We start from the raw sequence: 19,055 nt of genomic DNA on the forward strand, positions 1-19,055 counted from the left end.
CATCAAATTTGGTCAGAGTGAAAAATAAAGCAGATATTGTTTGGTTGATATAGCTCTTAAGCTAACAAAGATTTTCATATTAAGTATAACACCAAATTTGAACGTCATTAATTTATAAAATGAAATGTTTATTTCAATATGTATGATATTTCAATGCATGTTAAACATGTTCACAGTTTAACATAATAATATCAATTAAATAATTTAATTCATTTTCTTCTTTATTTGCACCATTTCCGCAGCTTGAACGTAATATTTAACGAGTCCAACATTTTCGATTTGTTGGCCTAAAAAATTCTCAGTAATTTTTATGGAAACTAGATAGAAACCTAAGGGAAGTTTTGGAATAAACGTATTATTTGAATCGATGAACAAGTTTCGTGCCATTAGATGACCCTGCAATATAATTAATATCAAATTTTCAATATCAAATAAATACTATACGAATTTTTACTTCCAAGGGGCAACTGTGATTCGCGTTTGTATATTTCTTAATTATCTTCCATAATATTGTGCCATAAGATAAATAATTCCTCTTTGATATTATGTCACACAGGTTAAAGGCAACGTTCACCAAAAATGGATGATATTGATTGCTGTACCCCTTTTTGAACAATTCCATTTGAATCTGTTTCAAAATAAATGATATTAAATAAAACTAGCTCATACTTATATATACATAAGTTTACCGTTGTATTACGCAATGGCAAAATCAAATCACAATCCATATTAAGAACGGCCATATTCCAATTTTTAGCCTTTATCAAACATGTAGAATTAACAGCGTATTTGGGATCGGGAATACATTCGATATTCATGGATTTGTATATCAGCGGTCGATCTCCGTGCTGGGAAAGATATATTTTATATGCTCCATATTCAATCTAGAACTTTATTATATTATAGTCACCACTTTTAAACAGCACGAAATATATAGAACGACCAAGCTCGGAAAACGCATTATTGCGACTGTTTTACTTTAAACATATTTATTGTCTTAGTAAAAATTAAAAAACCGGTTATAATGTCTTTTTAATGATTTTATGGATTGCCAATTAGACTAGGCAACAGCCCAAATCTGAAAAAATAAATAAAAAAAAATAAAAAAATATGTTTTTTGTCGTTTTGGGCCACAATTTATCTAAAAAAGGGGTTTGGTTCAACTCAGAAAAAATAACTCCAGTGTTATAATTCATTTATATATTATTCTTATTTGTTTATACACAAATAATAATTAAAATTTTTGATTTCTCTTAGACTTTAATATATTTAAAACATAAAATAGAAAAGATAATTAGCCTATAAATTTAATTAATTTTTTTTCTTTATTTGCACCATTTCCGCAGCTTGAACATAATATTTGATAAGACCAACATTTTCGCTTTGTCGATCTGAAAAATTCTCAGTAATTTTAAGGGAAATTAGATAGAAACCTAAGGGAAATTTTGGAATAAACGAATAATTTGAATCGATGCCATAAGATGACCCTGCAAAATAATTTAAATCAAATTTTAAAATATCAAATAATTCTTATTCGAATTTTTACTATATAGGGGCAACTGTGATTCACGTTCGTATAGTTCTTAATAATCTTCCAAAGCATTGTGCCATAAGGTATAAAGTTCCTTTTAGATATTATGTCACACATATTAAATTCAACGTTCACCAAAAATGGATAATATCGATTGTTGTAGCCCTTTTTGAACATTTCCACTTGAATCTATGTCCAGAGAAATTATATTTAATTAAACTAACACATACTTATATATATTTTGTTTTACCGTTGTATTACGCAATGGCAAAATCAAATCACAATCCATATTAAGAACGGCCTTATTCCAATTCTTAGCCTTCACCAAACAAGTGGAATTAACAGCGTATTTGGAATCGGGAATACATTCGATATTCATTGATTTATATATCAGCGGTCGATCTCCGTACTGGGAATGACACGTATTTAAATTGATTTTATTTATCTAGGCCTTCAACATTAAAACAAAACTTACCACTCTTGAAAAGTACGAAAAATATAGAATAACCACGCACTGAAAACGCATTATTGCGACTGTGTTACATTATATTTTTTTTGAGTAATAGCTCATCAATGAAGAACTGTTTTAAATGTGTTTTTAATTATTTTACAGCTCGCCAGATATAATGAATTGAACATTTTTGGCTTTGTACTCATTATTTTTGAAAACATTTAAATTTTTTAGACAACAACAATTAAATGAGTATAACTAATGCTATAAACTTAGTGCGACAGTTTAATTAATACATTTACATTTGCTACAGTTATTAATGTTATAAAAAAATATATCAGATATTATTTGTTATTCACATATAAAGTTTTAACTTTTTTTTATTTCCTTTTGACTTGAACATTTCCTTGAAGAAGTTTACATTCTTTTTATAATTTTTTAATACCTGTTAATAATTAATTATTATAAAGATCATTAAATGGTTTATTTAATATAATATAACAAGATTCGGAATTTATATTACAATTAGACCTTGGGTTTTTTTCTAATTTCTACTGTTTCCATCGATTGGACATAGAACTTAACCAAACCAACCGATTCACTGACTTTTTGTGGAAAGTTCTCAATTAGCTTGATAGAAAATAAATAAAATCCTAATGGCAAAATTGGCAAAAGAGTTTCGTCTACGTACAGATTCCGTGCCATTAGATGACCCTGCAAATTCAAATAAAATTCGTTTTATTAAATAATAATTTTAAGTTAAGGTTGCAAATTTACCGAGTATGGACAACTGTGGTTCCAATTTGAATACGGTTTTATTATTTTCGCCAATAACATTCCGTATGCTAAGTAAGTTTTTTTGGAAAGTATGTCACAAAAGTTGAACTCGACATTGACCAGAAAGGGATGATATCGGTTGTTATATCCTTTCTTAAATACTTCCAAATGAATCTATGGGCCAATATATTGTTAAAAGATACAGCTGGCATTCATTTGCTTACCGATATATTTCGTACTGTTTTTTTCAGATCAACATCCATCTGACCAACAGCTTTATTCCAATTTATCGCTTTGACCCGACAGGTTGCATTTTCAGTATATTTGGGAAATGTGAAGCATTCAATATTTGTTGTTTTGTATACTATCTGAGAGCACTGTAAATTTTATAGTCATGTCGTACGTTTAATTTTTTTTTATATTATTATAATGTTTTTACCACTCTCAAATGCAGCGAAAATAGCAGAAATAGTAATGGGGAACGCATGATTGCTACTATGAACTGTGTATATATAATTTTTCAATTTAAGTCGACCGTTTTTAATATCATTTAGGTGAATCGGAAGCAAAACGCTATGTAAATAGTTTTCAAATTGGTAATTACACATAATTTATAAATATTTTTAATATTATTAATGGTCTTGGTATAGTTTGATGTAAATTTATAGAAACAAAGTAAGCAGTGCAAACGCGTTTAAAATCGCTACAAACAAGCAGTTCAAGTTTAAAATTACCCACAAAATTATTGTAGATCCGATTTTTTATGTAAAATTTTTTTTTTTCATTCATTTCTTTTTTTGAAGTAAATTTATTTATAAGACCAATATTCTTGATACAATTAACTTATACAATTTTAATAAAATATTATTGATAAAAAGGTTCTATTTATATTTATCCTTTCTGTTTGGTTGTTACTTTTTCCATACTTTGAGCATAAGTTTTTATCTATAACAATTATAACAATAACATAACAATTAAAGAACGTGATTAACTAGAGAATAAAACATAGGAAACTAGAACAATTTTTAATAATCAAAATTAATATTAGAAAACAAGTAAAAACTTTACAGTCGAGGTAGAGAATAACTATAAATTAATTAAATATTTATGAAACAAAAAATATGAATGAACAAAATAATATTAACAAATAAATATATATTAAAGATATTTTTTTTATTTTAACATTTTTGTAACACGTGTCAAAAGGGTATCTCTTAGTCAGTTACTGTAAAGGCTTGAGTACATATAATAGATATATATTTATATAAACTATACATGATATCGATCACTCTTGTCATTTATATTCAATTTTCTGTACCGCTGTAAAATAAACACATTTCTCACATAACAGATTCAGTCGTTGGAACCGAAATCCAAATTGATAACTTTGGGTTTTTAAAATGAATAATTAATGGGATCGTATCGAATGAGTTTTACAAGTAAAGAAGTACTTAGCTTATAGTGCTGATAAATCAACATGAAAATGATTATAAACTATTCGTGTGTAACGGCAACGGTTGTTGGCCAAGGCTCAAAGCTAGAATTAAACATGGTAATCTGCGGGATTATGGCCACTGTCAACAGAGTTGGCGCTTTTCCAAAAAGCCGCTCACGAAGCTGACAAAGTTGATGGTGATGATGATGCCCCAAAAACGTTGACAAAGACATTCCTGATGGTTGGCAACACGTGCAGCAGGACGTTATGGTAATGATTAAGGAGCGGCAGAAGAGAAAGAAGGCGGAGAAGATGGACACCATCAGGCTGAAAGTATTGCATAATTTATGGCTGCCGAAAAGCGGAAATATTGACACGGATATGCGGAGTACGACAGCAGTTGATGCCGGCCGCCATTTTGTCTGCTTTAATTAATTAAACTTGATTAACGAAAATTTTATGATTGTCCACTGGCAGCAGGAGGCAATCAATCATGAGTCAATCCGACAGTCAGGACAGTCAGCTTCCTCGTCGCACGTGGGCGTGTTAATTATTTTGCATTAAATATTTATGAGCTTGGCTACACAAACAAACTGACTAACTGAAAAAAATAAACAACAAAAAGTATCAAATTAATTAGGCATAAATTGTTGTTGTACAATTCGTTGAAACAGTTGAGTGCACAAAACAACACTTTTAAAAAAAAAGCTGCAAATAGAAACTATTAATTTATATTAATTATACACCTGTCACATACACTCCAATTGTTTTATTTCAAAAATAATTAAATATGCTTTTTTAATTAAAAATACTTGATATATAGTTTTCACATTTGTCTCAGCTATGTTGTGTCTAAATTTCAGCCTTGTACGACTTACGGTTTGGGCTATTCAATGCTCAAGCAGTTAGTCAGGACGAGAAGTTTTTTATATGTAAATAGATTCGATTTATTAACATGTTGCAATTTTGACAATAATTTTACATAATTCTTATATTAAAAATATTGCAATACAATTTTAAGTTAGTTACACATTTAAGCAGATTAACAAACTAATAGCTGACATTCATTATTGAATAAGAATTTGATTATTATTACTTTATGTAGAACTGTTTTCTTTCCATAAATTCTTTCCTTTTCCTCGATACTCTTCCATCGATTGAGCATTGACAGTTATAGTCCCAATATGCTCAATCCGTTTATTAATATACTCGGAAAAATTACATAATAATTGATAAGATCCCAAGGGAAAAATGGGTACATAACTTTCGTCCATATACATGTCTCGTGAGAACATATGACCTTCAAAAGGGCACGAATGATTGACATTTGTAAAACGCTTCATAGTTTTCCATATAAGATTGCCATATATTGATGATTTTCGCTTTAAAATCACATCGCACATATTAAAGTGAACATCAATTAGAAATGGCTGATATTGATTGGAATAATCCTTTTTAAACAGCTTCAGGTTAATCTGCGAATATTCAAGGTGAAATAGTTGTACTTATATTCAAATTTTATAATTATTTTCTAGTTTTATTAAAAATTTAATTAGTTTTTTTCGTCTGCTCTAAGGAAAATAGTTTAAAAAGTAATAAATATATAAAATGGTGAATAAATGTATAAATAACTATATAATATATAAAACTTCATGCAGTCAACTTACAGATACATTGCGCACTGGATGACGAACATAAAAATCCAGTATTGCAATTGCTTTGTTCCAATTAATAGGCTTAATTGTGCATTCAGGCTTCAAACAATATTTCGGGTTCGCATTACATTTAATACTTGTAAATTTGTAAACTATTCGAGGATCACAGCCCTATCATAAAAAATATATTAATATCATTGAATTATATTAGAGAACTATACGGTTTTACCACTTGCCAAACGAGCCAAATTTGAACAATTACCAATAGTTTGAGTGTCATGATTTCGACTGTGGTAATATAGAAATTATCATGGTCTTAAATGTGCTGTAAGCTATTGTCACTAATGTTATACAGATTGGATTTTAATGTACTCCGGTGTAATAAATAGTGACCGTTATGATTAAGTTAGCAAAATGCTATTATAATTTATATGACACTAAAAAATAAACCAAAATATCTGATAAAGTATTTGGGGAATACCTCCAAATTTTTTAAGTGTTCCAACATAGGTAACAAAAAAATAATTGGTAAGAATTCAGATGAAACTACGGAAAAATAATTACATGAATATATTCAAACGAAAAATTAGAATTAAATCAATTCTTATCCAAACCAAGGAAGCCTTGCATTTTATTAGATAAAAGACTTCAGGAAAGATATCAAACAAAATCCACAAAATCCATAGAAGAAAAAAAAAACGATTTTAAGTTAGTTTCATTTGTTTTCAAACATTATTATTTGTCAAAATTAATTTAAAATAACAATTTATTAAAATGTTCTGTATGTTTACACTTTTTTTTTTTTAGCTTTAAACTCTTCCATCGCCATAAAGTTAATTGCTATTGTCCCAAGATGCTCAATTTGCTTATGAACAGTCTCAGAATAATTCATAAATAATTGATAGGAACCCAAGGGAAGGATGGGTATGTAAGTTTCGTCCAAGTATATGTCTCGTGAGTACACATGACCTTCGATGGGACACGAGTGATTTACATTCGTAAAACGCTTCATAGTTTTCCATATAATATTGCCATAGATTATTGATTTTCGCCTTGAAATCACATCGCAAATATTAAAGTAAACGTCTATTAGAAATGGTTGATATTTATTGGAGTAATCCTTTTTAAAGAACTTCACGTGCATCTGCGAATAATTAAATAGAAATATATATTTTTATTAAATTTTTTTCCATAATAGATAAATACATATAAATGTATTTATGAATTCATAAATAAATAAACGTAACCCTTGATTACAAATATATCTTTTTTGCATTCAACTTACAGATGCATTGCGTACTGGTGACTCAATATAAAAATCTATTATAGCAGTTGCTTTATTCCAATTGACAGCTTTAATCATGCATTCAGGGTTCAAACAATATTTCGGGTTCGAAATACATTTGATATTTGTAAATTTGTAAATTATTCGAGGATCACAGCCCTGTTAAATGAATTGCTTAAATATTTAATAGTTATTTAATAGTTATTCGATTTTAGAGAATACCACTTGCCAGACGAGCCAAACATACACAATTACTAATAGTTTGAAAGTCATGATTGCGACTGTGACATATAGAGATAGGCTTTATATAGAATAAGCGTATGTCACTAATGGAAATTAGATTGGATTTTAATGTCAAAATCGCGATCATAATAGATACGTTAGCTCAAAGCTATTATAGTTAATATTACATTGGAAAAAACCAAAATGTCTGATTTGGAAACTAACAAATACAAGAGATAAAAATTTGTTTGGTCTAGAATCCAAATTATAATCGGTTCCGGTACGTAACGAAAAACTATTTCAATCAAAGCTTAAATTTCTGTAATGTCTTTTTGTAGAAAAGAATCTTCAGATATCAAAACTAGGAGAAATCACTTTTTCTGAGTGTATATTTCATAAGTAATAATAAAAAAAAAGAAAAATGCAAAGAGAAAACCTATTGAAATATTTGGCAATAGTTATCGATTTTTAGTTAGTTGCGCTTCTTTTCAAACACTTTTTCTAAGTGAAAATTTATTTGGGAAATTTGCACATGTGACAGCTGACTAACTGGCTAACTGACAACTGACAGACGGACGAAAGGACAGACTGCTGAACTGACAGCTAGCAATTCTCGGCTTGATTCAATTAGCGCTAATTTAAAATGCCAACATGCCGAGAGTAAACATAAATAAAAAAAGAACACAACCCAACAAAAAAATGCAACCCCAATTTACCACATGACCCCCATCAAAATTGTTGTCGTTGTTGTTGTTGTTGTCTTTGTTTTGTCACTTGAAGCTAAGTGTTGACATTTGGCATCATTTTGGGTCGTTTTCTGGCTCTGTTGTTTAGCCTGTCAGTTGGCCATCCGTTAACTGATCCAGTCGAGTTCCAAACAAACAAGAATTTATCCCATGTCTTCATTATGGACTATCAAATAACTGCGTAAGGGCGCAAAGTTCAAATAAAAGTGTAAATTCAATGATCTAACTGTGCATTCTGCCAAAAAAATCAAACAGTGAGATCTGGTGTAAGATACACCATTATATATAAATTTATATATTTATCTATATGTGTATTTCTTATATATGTTCGCATTTGGTTTTTAAAGCGCATTGGGAGATTAAAATAAGGGGTTTCCATTATAAGCGATGGACGGGTTATGTTCGAAAATAATAACTTCTCTAAGTGAACAAACTTTAAATGCAGAATCAATAGAGGTGCAAAATCATGAACAAAATGATATTCCGCATGAAAATCGGTTGAGTATTGGCAAAGTTGTGAGAGGTCAAAGTTTTTGAAAAAATGTCAAGGGGTTGGTAAGGAAAATTTGATGATTCTTGGCTTATAGTCGAAAAATATGAAATTTTTTTACTCTATAAAGTTTGAATGTAGAATAAATTTCGGGGCCAAATCATGAACAAAATGACATTCCGCATGAAAATCGGTTGAGTTTTGGCAAAGTTATGAGAGATCAAAGTTTTTCAAAAAATGTCAAGGGGTTGGTATGGAAAATTGGATGATTCTTGGCTTATAGTCGAAAAATATGAAACTTTTTTAGTGTATAAAATTTGAATGCAGAATCAATTTGGGAGCCAAATCATGAACAAAATGACATTCCGCATGAAAATCGGTTGAGTTTTGGCAAAGTTATGAGAGATCAAAGTTTTTCAAAAAATGTCAAGGGGTTGGTATGGAAAATTTGATAATTCTTGGCTTATAGTCGAAAAATATGAAATTTTTTTAGTGCATAAAATTTGAATGCAGAATCAATTTGGGAGCCAAATCATGAACAAAATGACATTCCGCATGAAAATCGGTTGAGTTTTGGCAAAGTTATGAGAGATCAAAGTTTTTCAAAAAATGTCAAGGGGTTGGAATGAAAATTGGATGATTCTTGGCTTATAGTCGAAAAACATGAAATTTTTTAACTGTAAAAAATTTGAATGTAAAATCAATTTCGGGGCCAAATCATGAACAAAATGACATTCCGCATGAAAATCGGTTGAGTTTTGGCAAAGTTATGAGAGATCAAAGTTTTTCAAAAAATGTCAAGGGGTTGGTATGGAAAATTGGATGATTCTTGGCTTATAGTCGAAAAATATGAAACTTTTTTAGTGTAAAAAATTTGAATGCAGAATCAATTTGGGGGCCAAATCATGAACAAAATGACATTCCGCATGAAAATCGGTTGAGTTTTGGCAAAGTTATGAGAGATCAAAGTTTTTCAAAAAATGTCAAGCGGTTGGTATGGAAAATTGGATGATTCTTGGCTTATAGTCGAAAAATATGAAATTTTTTAAGTGTATAAAATTTGAATGCAGAATCAATTAAGGGGCCAAAACATGATCAAAATGATATTCCGCATGAAAATCGGTTGAGTTTAAGCAAAGCTATAACATTTTAAAGTTGTATCTAGCAAATCTGTACCTACGGGGGAAAAGTAAAATTTTTTGATTATCCTTGTCAAAGCAATGTCATGACATACTGTAGATGAATGGGGCATCAGTTGAAGTTAAACTCTCTGTTTTTTTTTTTGTGCTACTTCGCGATACAAATGAGCTTATAATGCGTATACGCAGCGTAGGCACAGCGGGTTGATGGCACATTTGCAGCTTTTATGGCGCACATAATCATCAGCAGCTTCATCATCATCATGATCATTACATTCGAGTACACATATATATATATATTAATATGTACATATGCACATTGACAAATGCTGAAGTTGGTTGCCAAACATGAAAACACATTTGTCTATCCGCAGGCGGGCTCATAAACTCACGCATCTCTGCATATGTATAAGTTGAGTGTGTGTGAGTGTGTGTGAGTGTGTGTGAGTGTGTTGTTGTGTGTGTTAGCTCACAGTGCAAGTGTAGGACGCACTTTAAAAGGGAGCCTAATAGGGCAACGATTTGTACGCACTTGCCAACTGACTGCGTCTTAATGCTGTCTGCAATTAAATTAAATAACACCATAATTAATTACTCGATGCCAGAGGGCGGGAGAGGGAGTGGGAGAGTGCGCGTCTGGGCCAAAAGCATCATTTCAGTTGGCCACAAGTTTGTTTGGCTTGATTTGTTAGCAGCATTTCATGTGGCACGCAGAGCAGAGTCGCCACTGAGGTGTTAATGCTCGCCTGGCCAATTCCATTCATTATTAAAGAGTGGAGTGTGTGTGCGAGTGTGTGTGCGTGGGTGTGTACTATGACCAGCTTGAAATAAAGAATGATTTATGATCTAAACGACGGCCACGCATGTTCGTTCTCACAATTAAACGTTGAAACCAGTTTGCTTTTCTTTTCATTTATTTTTACCTATTTTTTTAAAGTCTTTCCGTTTCACAATGTACCCTGTATTTTTCAAAAAATTCACTAAATTATGAAAATTATTTATTAAAAGTTCATACGCAAAAATCTAATCAGTATTTATATGCTAAATTTTTCTTTGAACTTATTTATTTAAAAATTAACATCGACAAACGGCAGTCAAAAAATATTTTTATTTAAAATGTTTCTTTGAGATAAAAATATTAATTATTTATTAAATAAAACTATTTTAAATTTTTTTTTTTATTTGCTGTTTTTGCATTGATTATATTCTGAATCTAATTCTTATTTTAATTCTTCATAGATTCTGCGATGTAAATATTCATGAAAATTGTAACTTGTTTAAAATTTAACATCTTTTTCTAAAGGATAACTAAGTGCGAGTGTATCCGATTAATCATAGGTCTTCATTATATGAGGCTATGATGAAAATAAAATAACTTTTTGTTCTTGTATTGTGAAGAGCATAACTATTATCGATTAAGTCCGATAAGTCTATTTATATTAAGTTCTCATAAGCAGTCTTTGTTTAAATTAATTATGCTCACAGCTAACTATGGTCTAGTCTATATTAAGCGTAGTCTGACATACGAATAATTCTGTTCAGTTTATAAATAAAGTAGCTTAATATTAATGATTTTTATTTAAGTATTGTCGCATATTTAATACTTAAATGTCCTTGACTCCCATTGATAAAACTAAGCGGCAAGTGCTTAAGAATCTTCATAAAGTACTACAAGTATACTATATCATAAATTAAAGGAATATTACGATTACGATGGCGCTGCACAAAAGCGCACAAATCAATGGGCCATAACGGGATAAATGCAACTTATATCAATTTGGCAATAAATGTTAATATTGCTGCATTGATTGGCAATTCGAGTATGAGTATGAGTACGCGTTTGTGATTGAGTATGAGTATGAGTATATGAGTATGAGTATGAGTACGAGTACCAGCACAAAGCCCATCATAAGCCCAAATGTGCTGGCCGTCAAATTCTTGTTGCAAGCTTATCGCTGGCAACTCGTAATGCCCCCTCCCCTGTCCCCTCCCCTTTACCTACTTTTATCCACGCACAGTGGTCCTTTTGTAAGATTCTGCTCAAAATTATTAAAAATATATGCTTTTTAAAATTGTTATATTTTAATTTATAGTTTATTCATAGGCTTCTGTCTATTATTTTAGTGATTACTTTATTTGGCCTAATAAATAATTAGCTGAAAGCTATAGAAGTTGCCATATGTTTAATTAAAATTTTCCTTGACGCTTTTTCGAAAACTTCAAAGCTGAATCGGTTTCCATGCGGAATTTATATATTTAATTTATTTTGTCTCTATTTTAATTTTACATTAATATTGAAAAATTCCATTTTTTACATTCACAGTTTTTTTCTATTCCGTACTTTTCCCTTGACGCTTTCACTAAAACTTTAAAAAGTCATAACTTTGCCAAATCTCAACCGATTTCTTTCCAGAATGTAAATTTTAAAATTATTTTGAATCGGTTTTGATTCTGCAACAAAATTTTAAAATTATATTATTTATCTCTTTTTTTTCGATTTTCGATTTACAATTTTTCAAAATTAAAAAATAAATATATATAAAAATAACACATTTTATAAAAATGAAAAAGTACTTATAGAGTTTCCTGCTCAAATTAGTTGTTAGAATAAATAATCGATTATTTTTCAATAAAATTGAAAATTAATTCGAGCTGAAATTATTAGAAATTACCACTGTGCTTCGAACTCGTAATATCAAAAATTGCATGCATAAATGCGCTTTATGTTAACGAGTGTGTAACGAGCAGGAGTTACTGCTGTTGATGCTGCCACTCCCCTTGCCACTCCCCTTGCCACTGCCCCTGCCCCTGCTGCTGCCACAGCTGCTGTTGCAACGGCATTCATTCCTTCCTTCCTTTTGGCCATATCTGAAGTATTATCATTGCGCCTGTTTTATCTCTTGCCTCTTGTTGAAATATGCCCACGTCCATCGTTGTCTGCCACACTTTCCGGCCACCAAAGGCTTCTCTGGCCCTGTTGCAGCATAAAAACCATCGTAGCATGCAACATAAAAAACACACCAACAAAAAACAACTTAAATTAATATTCTTGTACTTTTATTCATCGTATTTTCTCGGGCCTTTTGTTAGCAACTCTTTTGCTCAGGTGCGAGGGCTACACAGATGTTCTGATACATCAGCGGTCAGAACATAAAAGGATATCATTGCACAGGCTCGACAGGGTTGCCAAGCAATGCTAAAATATAAAATTCATGATTATACATTTAAGAAAATGTTTTATAAAGCGAGTAATTTGGAAAAATTGCATCATTGCATCATAAATATGTCATTTATTTGGTAATATTTCGTTTTCTTTATATTTTTGAATATTTTATAATATATTTTTTTAACAGGCTTAAGAACTATAAATCTAGAATTTTTTTTTTAATTTTTATAGTTTTATAAAATCAAGAAAATGGCAAAATCAAATAATAATTTGTATTTAAAACTTAATCTTGTGCAGAATTTTTTGGCTTACAGCCTAGATAAATTTACAGTTTCATTAAAGAATAAAATAAAGTTAATATGCAAAAATCGTATAAATCTTGAAAATGGGCGATTAAAATCATGTCTGCTTAAATACTTTAAAAGTGAACGGTAAATTTGTTGTACGGATTGTTTCGAGTATATATTTTAAGTACTTGTATTAAGGGATATTTAATGGCAAGGCCCTTGCCACAAGTTGCAAGCAGCGTCTTAATCAGTTCTGTTGCCGTTGTTGTTGTTGGGCAAATATTTGCGAAATATTCTTGCTCATTATGTGTGTGTGTGTGTGTGTGAGTGGAGGTGGAGGTGGAGGAAAGCCGATTATGCCGCACGATGTGGCATGTTGACGACCACGGATTGGGGCAGAGAGGCAGCTACAACGTCTGCCACCAGAGAGAACTGATTAATGAGCTGCAAATGATGTTATGCCTCAGCGCTTGCAGTGTGCGTAAATCAGCAACAATTGGGGGTGAGTGTGAGTGGGTTGCATGCAACAAATCTGCAAGCATGTTGCTAATAATGTTGTTGCTGTTGCTGTTGCTCTTGATGTGGCATTGTTAAAGTGCGCAGCCAACTTGTCATTCGTTGCGTTTCACTTGTTGCATCCACACTTTGTTGCAGCTGTTGTTATTTATATATGCAATATATGTTATACGTATATATATTGCCACATTGCTTCGACACTTTGAGCGCATGGCTGCCAAACTTATGCATGTTGCATGCCACACGCCCAAGGCGACAAACTTTCAATTGCCACAACGATTGGCAGCTGCGAACGGACAACACTTTAAAGCCAAGCACAACAACGAAAAAATGTAACAAATCTACAAATTTACAGTCGAGTTGATCGACTTTAAAGTGCCCAGTAAACTTTTTTTAAATGGCAGAAAAATTCAAAAATTTACAAAATGATTACAATTAAAAGAATAGTATTAAAATATAGACGGATGGGATTTTTGTTTGATAACCAATAATAAAGTAAATGGCAATTTCACCGACGGTGAAAAAGTATCGGTGAAAATATGATCATCTAACGGAAACTAGATCACCAAGCACATAAATTGATTCCTGATATAAAATATTATTGTTTTAATTTGTGAGCTCAAAATCTTTTGCATTATATTCAGTCAAATAATCAACAAATAAAATATTTATAAAAAAATTACTTTTCCTAGTAGCAAAATAAAGAAAAAAAATTGTATGAATAAAATTAGAATTTAACTAATAATTTAGAATATTTCACATATTTTTCCTGTTTATAAAGCGAGCAAAATGTAATTTTCAGTAGACTTGGAATATAAATGCATTCTGTGTGCTTAATATCAAGACTGTTACTTTGCATTTGGTCTTCTTATTCGATTTTTTTTCAATTTCTTGTACCGAAGTGCTTAAAGTCCCTGAGATCTAAGTTCTTTTTCTGACAAACTCACAAGTCTATGTTATTTTTTGCAACTGGGCTAACATCAAAAAATAAGTTAAAAGTAGCAAGTAAAACTTTCGATGCAGCAGTTAACGACAATTGGGGAAAGTTGCACGTGCCACATCAGGGACAGCAATTGGGGAGGGGAATGTTGCCACTTAAATGGGATCAAGAATATGCTGTGCTATCTCTGGACCCGGTTAAGTAGACATTGCATTTGTCTGGCCATAAAAGCAGCTTATGGCTTAATAAGTGCAAGTACAAATGCTTATGCTTGCAACTGCCACAAAGGGTTGCAAGTAGCCAAAATATCTGCTAACAAGCAAGAAAGTGAAGTGGTTTGCTGTTGCCTTTTGACATGGTTTGGATTTTCAGCTGCCTGCCATCAAGAATATTAAAATTATTTTGACAAAAAATAAAAAAATGGAGGAAAAATAATAAGTAAATCTGCAAATATTAGACAATTTTCTTGCGAGTTCATCAGTTGTTTGATACACTGGCAGAATCATCAGCTAGATGAGTGAAAAAAATAAGCAACGTAACTATTAAGATTCCCTTTAGACTGCACACTTAAGTTTAGCTAATCGAAGTTTAGTTTCTCTGCTTAATTATGTTTAGTTTTTTAAAAATTTTAATGCTGCTTTGTGTACCCTTTAAAATGTTGGGTATGTGTATTTTCTTTTTGTGACGAACTAAATGATAATTTGCAAGGGTTTCTTTAAACAAAAAGTAAATCAAAATAAATTAGCAACGTATTAATTAATATAAATTAATATAAATATATAATAATTTTCATATTTGTATTTATTAATATACTGATAGTGAACATTTAAGCTAATTAACCAGTTCTTGGTCACACGTGCAAACATTAAAAGTAGTAAACAATGTTAAAGAGTTGTTAAACAAGTCTTTCTATCAAGGCAAAAATAAAAGTTGTTTTTTTGAACAAATTTATGCATTATTTGGATATAAATATCGCAGTTTTTAACTGTTTTTTCAGTTGAAATTTGTGGAAAGTGAAGACAACATCGCAACTAGTAAAGATGAAGCTGGAATTAGTTTTATTGGCAGTTGTTCTGTTTTTAGTTTTTGCCATAACTGTTAGAGGTAAATTGTTTGTTTGTTTCTTTGTGTGAAATACAAATCGGAATAACACCCAAACTTACAGGAGAGGATAATATCCCGGATTACTATGCGGATTACAATGACAAGGATCTGATAGAAGAGGGAAACGCTACATTTAAATAAATACAAAACGCAGAGTGTTAAAATACAAAAGACAGACCGGTTTTATTGTTAAAAATTAATAAATATGAATGTTATTGTATTTATATTCAAGACACTTTACATTTAAGTAATACGCAAAATATACGCATTTATTTACAGATATTTGTATGTTGGAATTTAAATTTAAATTTTGCTTAAATTATTATTCCGTTTTTTCATAGTTCACAATGAATAAATAAATAATTTATGATAATAATACGTTGGATAAAAAGCGTTACTGGCCACATGAGTCAGATCAATGCAATACTACAGAGTAAACTTCAGTCGTTCAGTATTTTTTATAAATACTCAACACTGTGTTTTTAAATGTGAAAGTTGTTGATTAGAATTTGAGAATTTGTTCTTTTCTGCGCCAGAGTCTTTGGCTGATTGTAGGCTCAGAAAGCCAAACGTTAGCATTTAACTTGATTAATAGGTTTTTGGTATGAATTTTAAATGTTGCCAGCTGCCATATAAATTATCTTAGCCCGGCCAGATCAGGTTGCAGATCACAAAAAGATGCCAAAGCTGTTGCTGCTCTCGCTGCTCGTGCTCGGAACGACTTCAGGTGAATTTTAGCGTCTATTTAGACGCTTACACTCAGAGAAACACACGTAATTAATAAAAATATAGCCATATTCTAATTTTAATATATTACGTTAAAACAGTTTTATTAAACTAATCAAATACTTAGATATTAAAGATAATACGAGAAAAGCAACAGCAATAATTTTAAAACCATTAAAATCAAATTTATATATTTTTTTTTAAGATTTTAAAAAATGTATAAATTTTATTTTTAATTTAAATAATTTTTTCAATAATATTTAATATATTTCCCACTTAGTTAGCATCTTTTAATTTCATTTTAATTACATTAAAATCATATATTTATTATTAAATGTAATATGATAATAATATTAAAGTTAATAAGAGGTATTAATATTATTATTTATTTTATTATTAAATGGCAAACACTTTAACACAAAATCATAAGATAAAATAGCTTTTCTCTGAGTGTAAGAATTCAGCTAATAGAGCTGTGATTTTTTGTAGGCAAACATCTGCTGTTGCGACCGCTGAGGGGAGAGGAAATACGTGAACTGGAAGAGCGTCTGCCTGAAGGTCGTTCGGTTAGAACTGGACTTGCTGCGCTTACAGGTTATACCCTGGGATTAAGCAAAGCGCTGGTGGGTGTCTTCATCTATGACGTGATCACAGCGAATGTCAGCAGCATTGAAAGTGAAACAAACAACAGATTTGCACAACAAGTTTGCTTCAATTCAGCAGGAACTGAGATCTTGTCACGATCCAACGATGAATATGAATATAATCCATATGAAGATGCCGATGTCTACGATAATTTGGGACGACAGTCGGGCGTATTAACAGATACAGATACAACTTCATTAACATCCACAGATACAGATACAAGCACTGATTCTGTAGGTTCCAATGTTGCCACCTGTATAATTTTATATCGAAATAGATGAACTCATTTTGGGCCAAAAACCTGTTTCTCATTGCCCTCATTTTGGGGTTATTTTGTGTAGGGTCATGTGAGGTCTATGTTTATGCAAAGATCAAACTTTCTTTGCAGAATATTGGCCATAAAAGTGGCGCAGAACTAAGCGAATGTTTCAGTTAATAATCGTGCATATTCTAGAAAAGATCAAAACATGAAATCGCTGCCAATTTTTGCGGCAGTTGCTCTGATAGTGCTGTGCGATCTTTGCGCACCTTTTGCAGGTAAGTTGCAAGTTGCAAAGTGGACTTTGGTTTTAACAATCTCGCAAAAGTTATTTTAATAAGTGCAGAAAGTCCAGTAATATTTTTTATCATATTCTTTGTACACAATAAAATGAATGAAGTGAAAGTGGAAGTCTGATTACCAGATCATTTAAGAGCCATAAGAACAATCAGTGGAAAATTAAGGTTTAGTATAAAAAGCTTTGTTGTTTATGGAGATATTTCAAGAAAATTTGAAAGTAAAGTATTAAATAATATTTTTTACATGCTGAACAGATTTGGTTAAATTCGGTTTGATATATAATATCATAACGCTGCTTGAAGAAATATCAGTCCAAAATCATGCTTTAGTATGAAACACTTGTTTGTTTCCTGAGATATCTGAATTAAACCTGCAACTGAAAGTAAAGTTATGAATCTGGTTAAATAAATAGGGTATGACAGATTAAAGTTTACGAAAAAGTGTCAAGGCAAAATTGTGAAAAGCATGAACAGTAAGGAACAAAAAATGGAGTTCTTCAATTTTGATGCAGAAATAAAATAGACCACAAATAATGATAAATCTGACAATCCGCAAGAAAATCGGTTAAGAATTGACAAAGTTATGACCGTATGAATTTTTTGGGAAAATAAGAAAAAAAAGGCCGTTGAGAAACAAAAACTTTAATTTTCCAATTTCGATGCTGAATAAAATTAGAGGTGAGCTTTAGGTTTTATATGAAAATCAATCTAATTAACTCGATTAAGCGTGCAAAAATGATCGAGTTACGCGAAAATCGAGTTGACGATATTTCAATATATTTTTTAGCACTTTTGAAAATCGAATTCTTTCTTGGCTTTAACTTGGCCTTAACTTACAGCTGGTCGTGTGGCACTGCGTCCTTTATCGCCCGGGGAACTGAGAAAGGCCTTCGTTGAGGCTGGAGGTGTGAGGAGTGCAGAACGATCTCCAGATGGTCGATCGGTTTCCTCGGCTCTGGCTGGAATCAAAGGATTCGCTTTGGGTGTCACAAATGGCATTGGAGGCGCCTTATTGTACGATGTGGCAACGTCAAATGCAACATTGGCTTATGTAACCAACTTGATCAACAATCTCAATACAAATTTTGGTAACAACAACAATGGGGGAGGCGGCAACAACAATATGGGAACAATTCAAGAAGTTTGCTTCAATAGTGGCAGCTTGGTGGAAGTTAATAATGTGGCACGCAATAATGATGAAGAGAATGAATCAGATGATGATCAATATAATGATGAAGACTTCTATGATGATGATGTGGAGGAGGAGGAGGAGGAGGAAGTTGCGCAAGGTCGCCAGCTCGATAATGCCGTCTATAATGGACTCACCTGCATTGTGGTCAACACTGGTGCAGCAATTCAGCGACATCGTCGTAGTATTGAAT

General features: G+C 31.4%; 2 protein-coding genes and 1 long non-coding RNA gene across 3 annotated transcripts; 1 reads left to right on the forward strand and 2 right to left on the reverse strand.

The window, feature by feature from the left end:
• Positions 1-204: 204 nt before the first annotated feature.
• Positions 205-1,603, reverse strand: LOC117785851. Its single transcript, XM_034624104.1, has 4 exons — positions 1,571-1,603; positions 690-848; positions 455-628; positions 205-396 (listed from the first exon to the last, which is right to left on the reverse strand). The coding sequence occupies exons 1-4, from the start codon at positions 1,601-1,603 to the stop codon at positions 205-207; spliced, it is 558 nt and encodes a 185-aa protein (XP_034479995.1).
• A 5,033-nt stretch (positions 1,604-6,636) lies between these two features.
• Positions 6,637-7,212, reverse strand: LOC117785855. The gene is made up of 2 exons (XM_034624111.1): positions 7,135-7,212; positions 6,637-6,993 (listed from the first exon to the last, which is right to left on the reverse strand). The coding sequence occupies exons 1-2, from the start codon at positions 7,210-7,212 to the stop codon at positions 6,637-6,639; spliced, it is 435 nt and encodes a 144-aa protein (XP_034480002.1).
• An 8,447-nt stretch (positions 7,213-15,659) lies between these two features.
• LOC117785036 lies at positions 15,660-16,026 on the forward strand. The gene is made up of 2 exons (XR_004617475.1): positions 15,660-15,744; positions 15,806-16,026. It is a non-coding gene; the product is annotated as an uncharacterized LOC117785036 (long non-coding RNA).
• The last annotated feature ends 3,029 nt before the right edge of the window (positions 16,027-19,055 follow it).

Source organism: Drosophila innubila (assembly GCF_004354385.1).
Source record: "Drosophila innubila isolate TH190305 chromosome 2R unlocalized genomic scaffold, UK_Dinn_1.0 1_C_2R, whole genome shotgun sequence".
NCBI classification, from domain to species: Eukaryota; Metazoa; Arthropoda; class Insecta; order Diptera; family Drosophilidae; genus Drosophila; species Drosophila innubila.

Coding starts and splice junctions, on each gene's coding strand:
- LOC117785851 (XM_034624104.1), bottom strand. CDS start 1,603: ATGCTTTGGAAGATTATTAAGAACTATACGAAC. Junction 849..1,570: donor TTATTAAGAACTATACGAAC/GTGAATCACAGT, acceptor TATCTTTCCCAG/CACGGAGATCGACCGCTGAT. Junction 397..454: donor ATCACAGTTGCCCCTTGGAA/GTAAAAATTCGT, acceptor ATTATATTGCAG/GGTCATCTAATGGCACGAAA.
- LOC117785855 (XM_034624111.1), bottom strand. CDS start 7,212: ATGATTAAAGCTGTCAATTGGAATAAAGCAACTGCTATAATAGATTTT. Junction 6,994..7,134: donor CACCAGTACGCAATGCATCT/GTAAGTTGAATG, acceptor AATTATTCGCAG/ATGCACGTGAAGTTCTTTAA.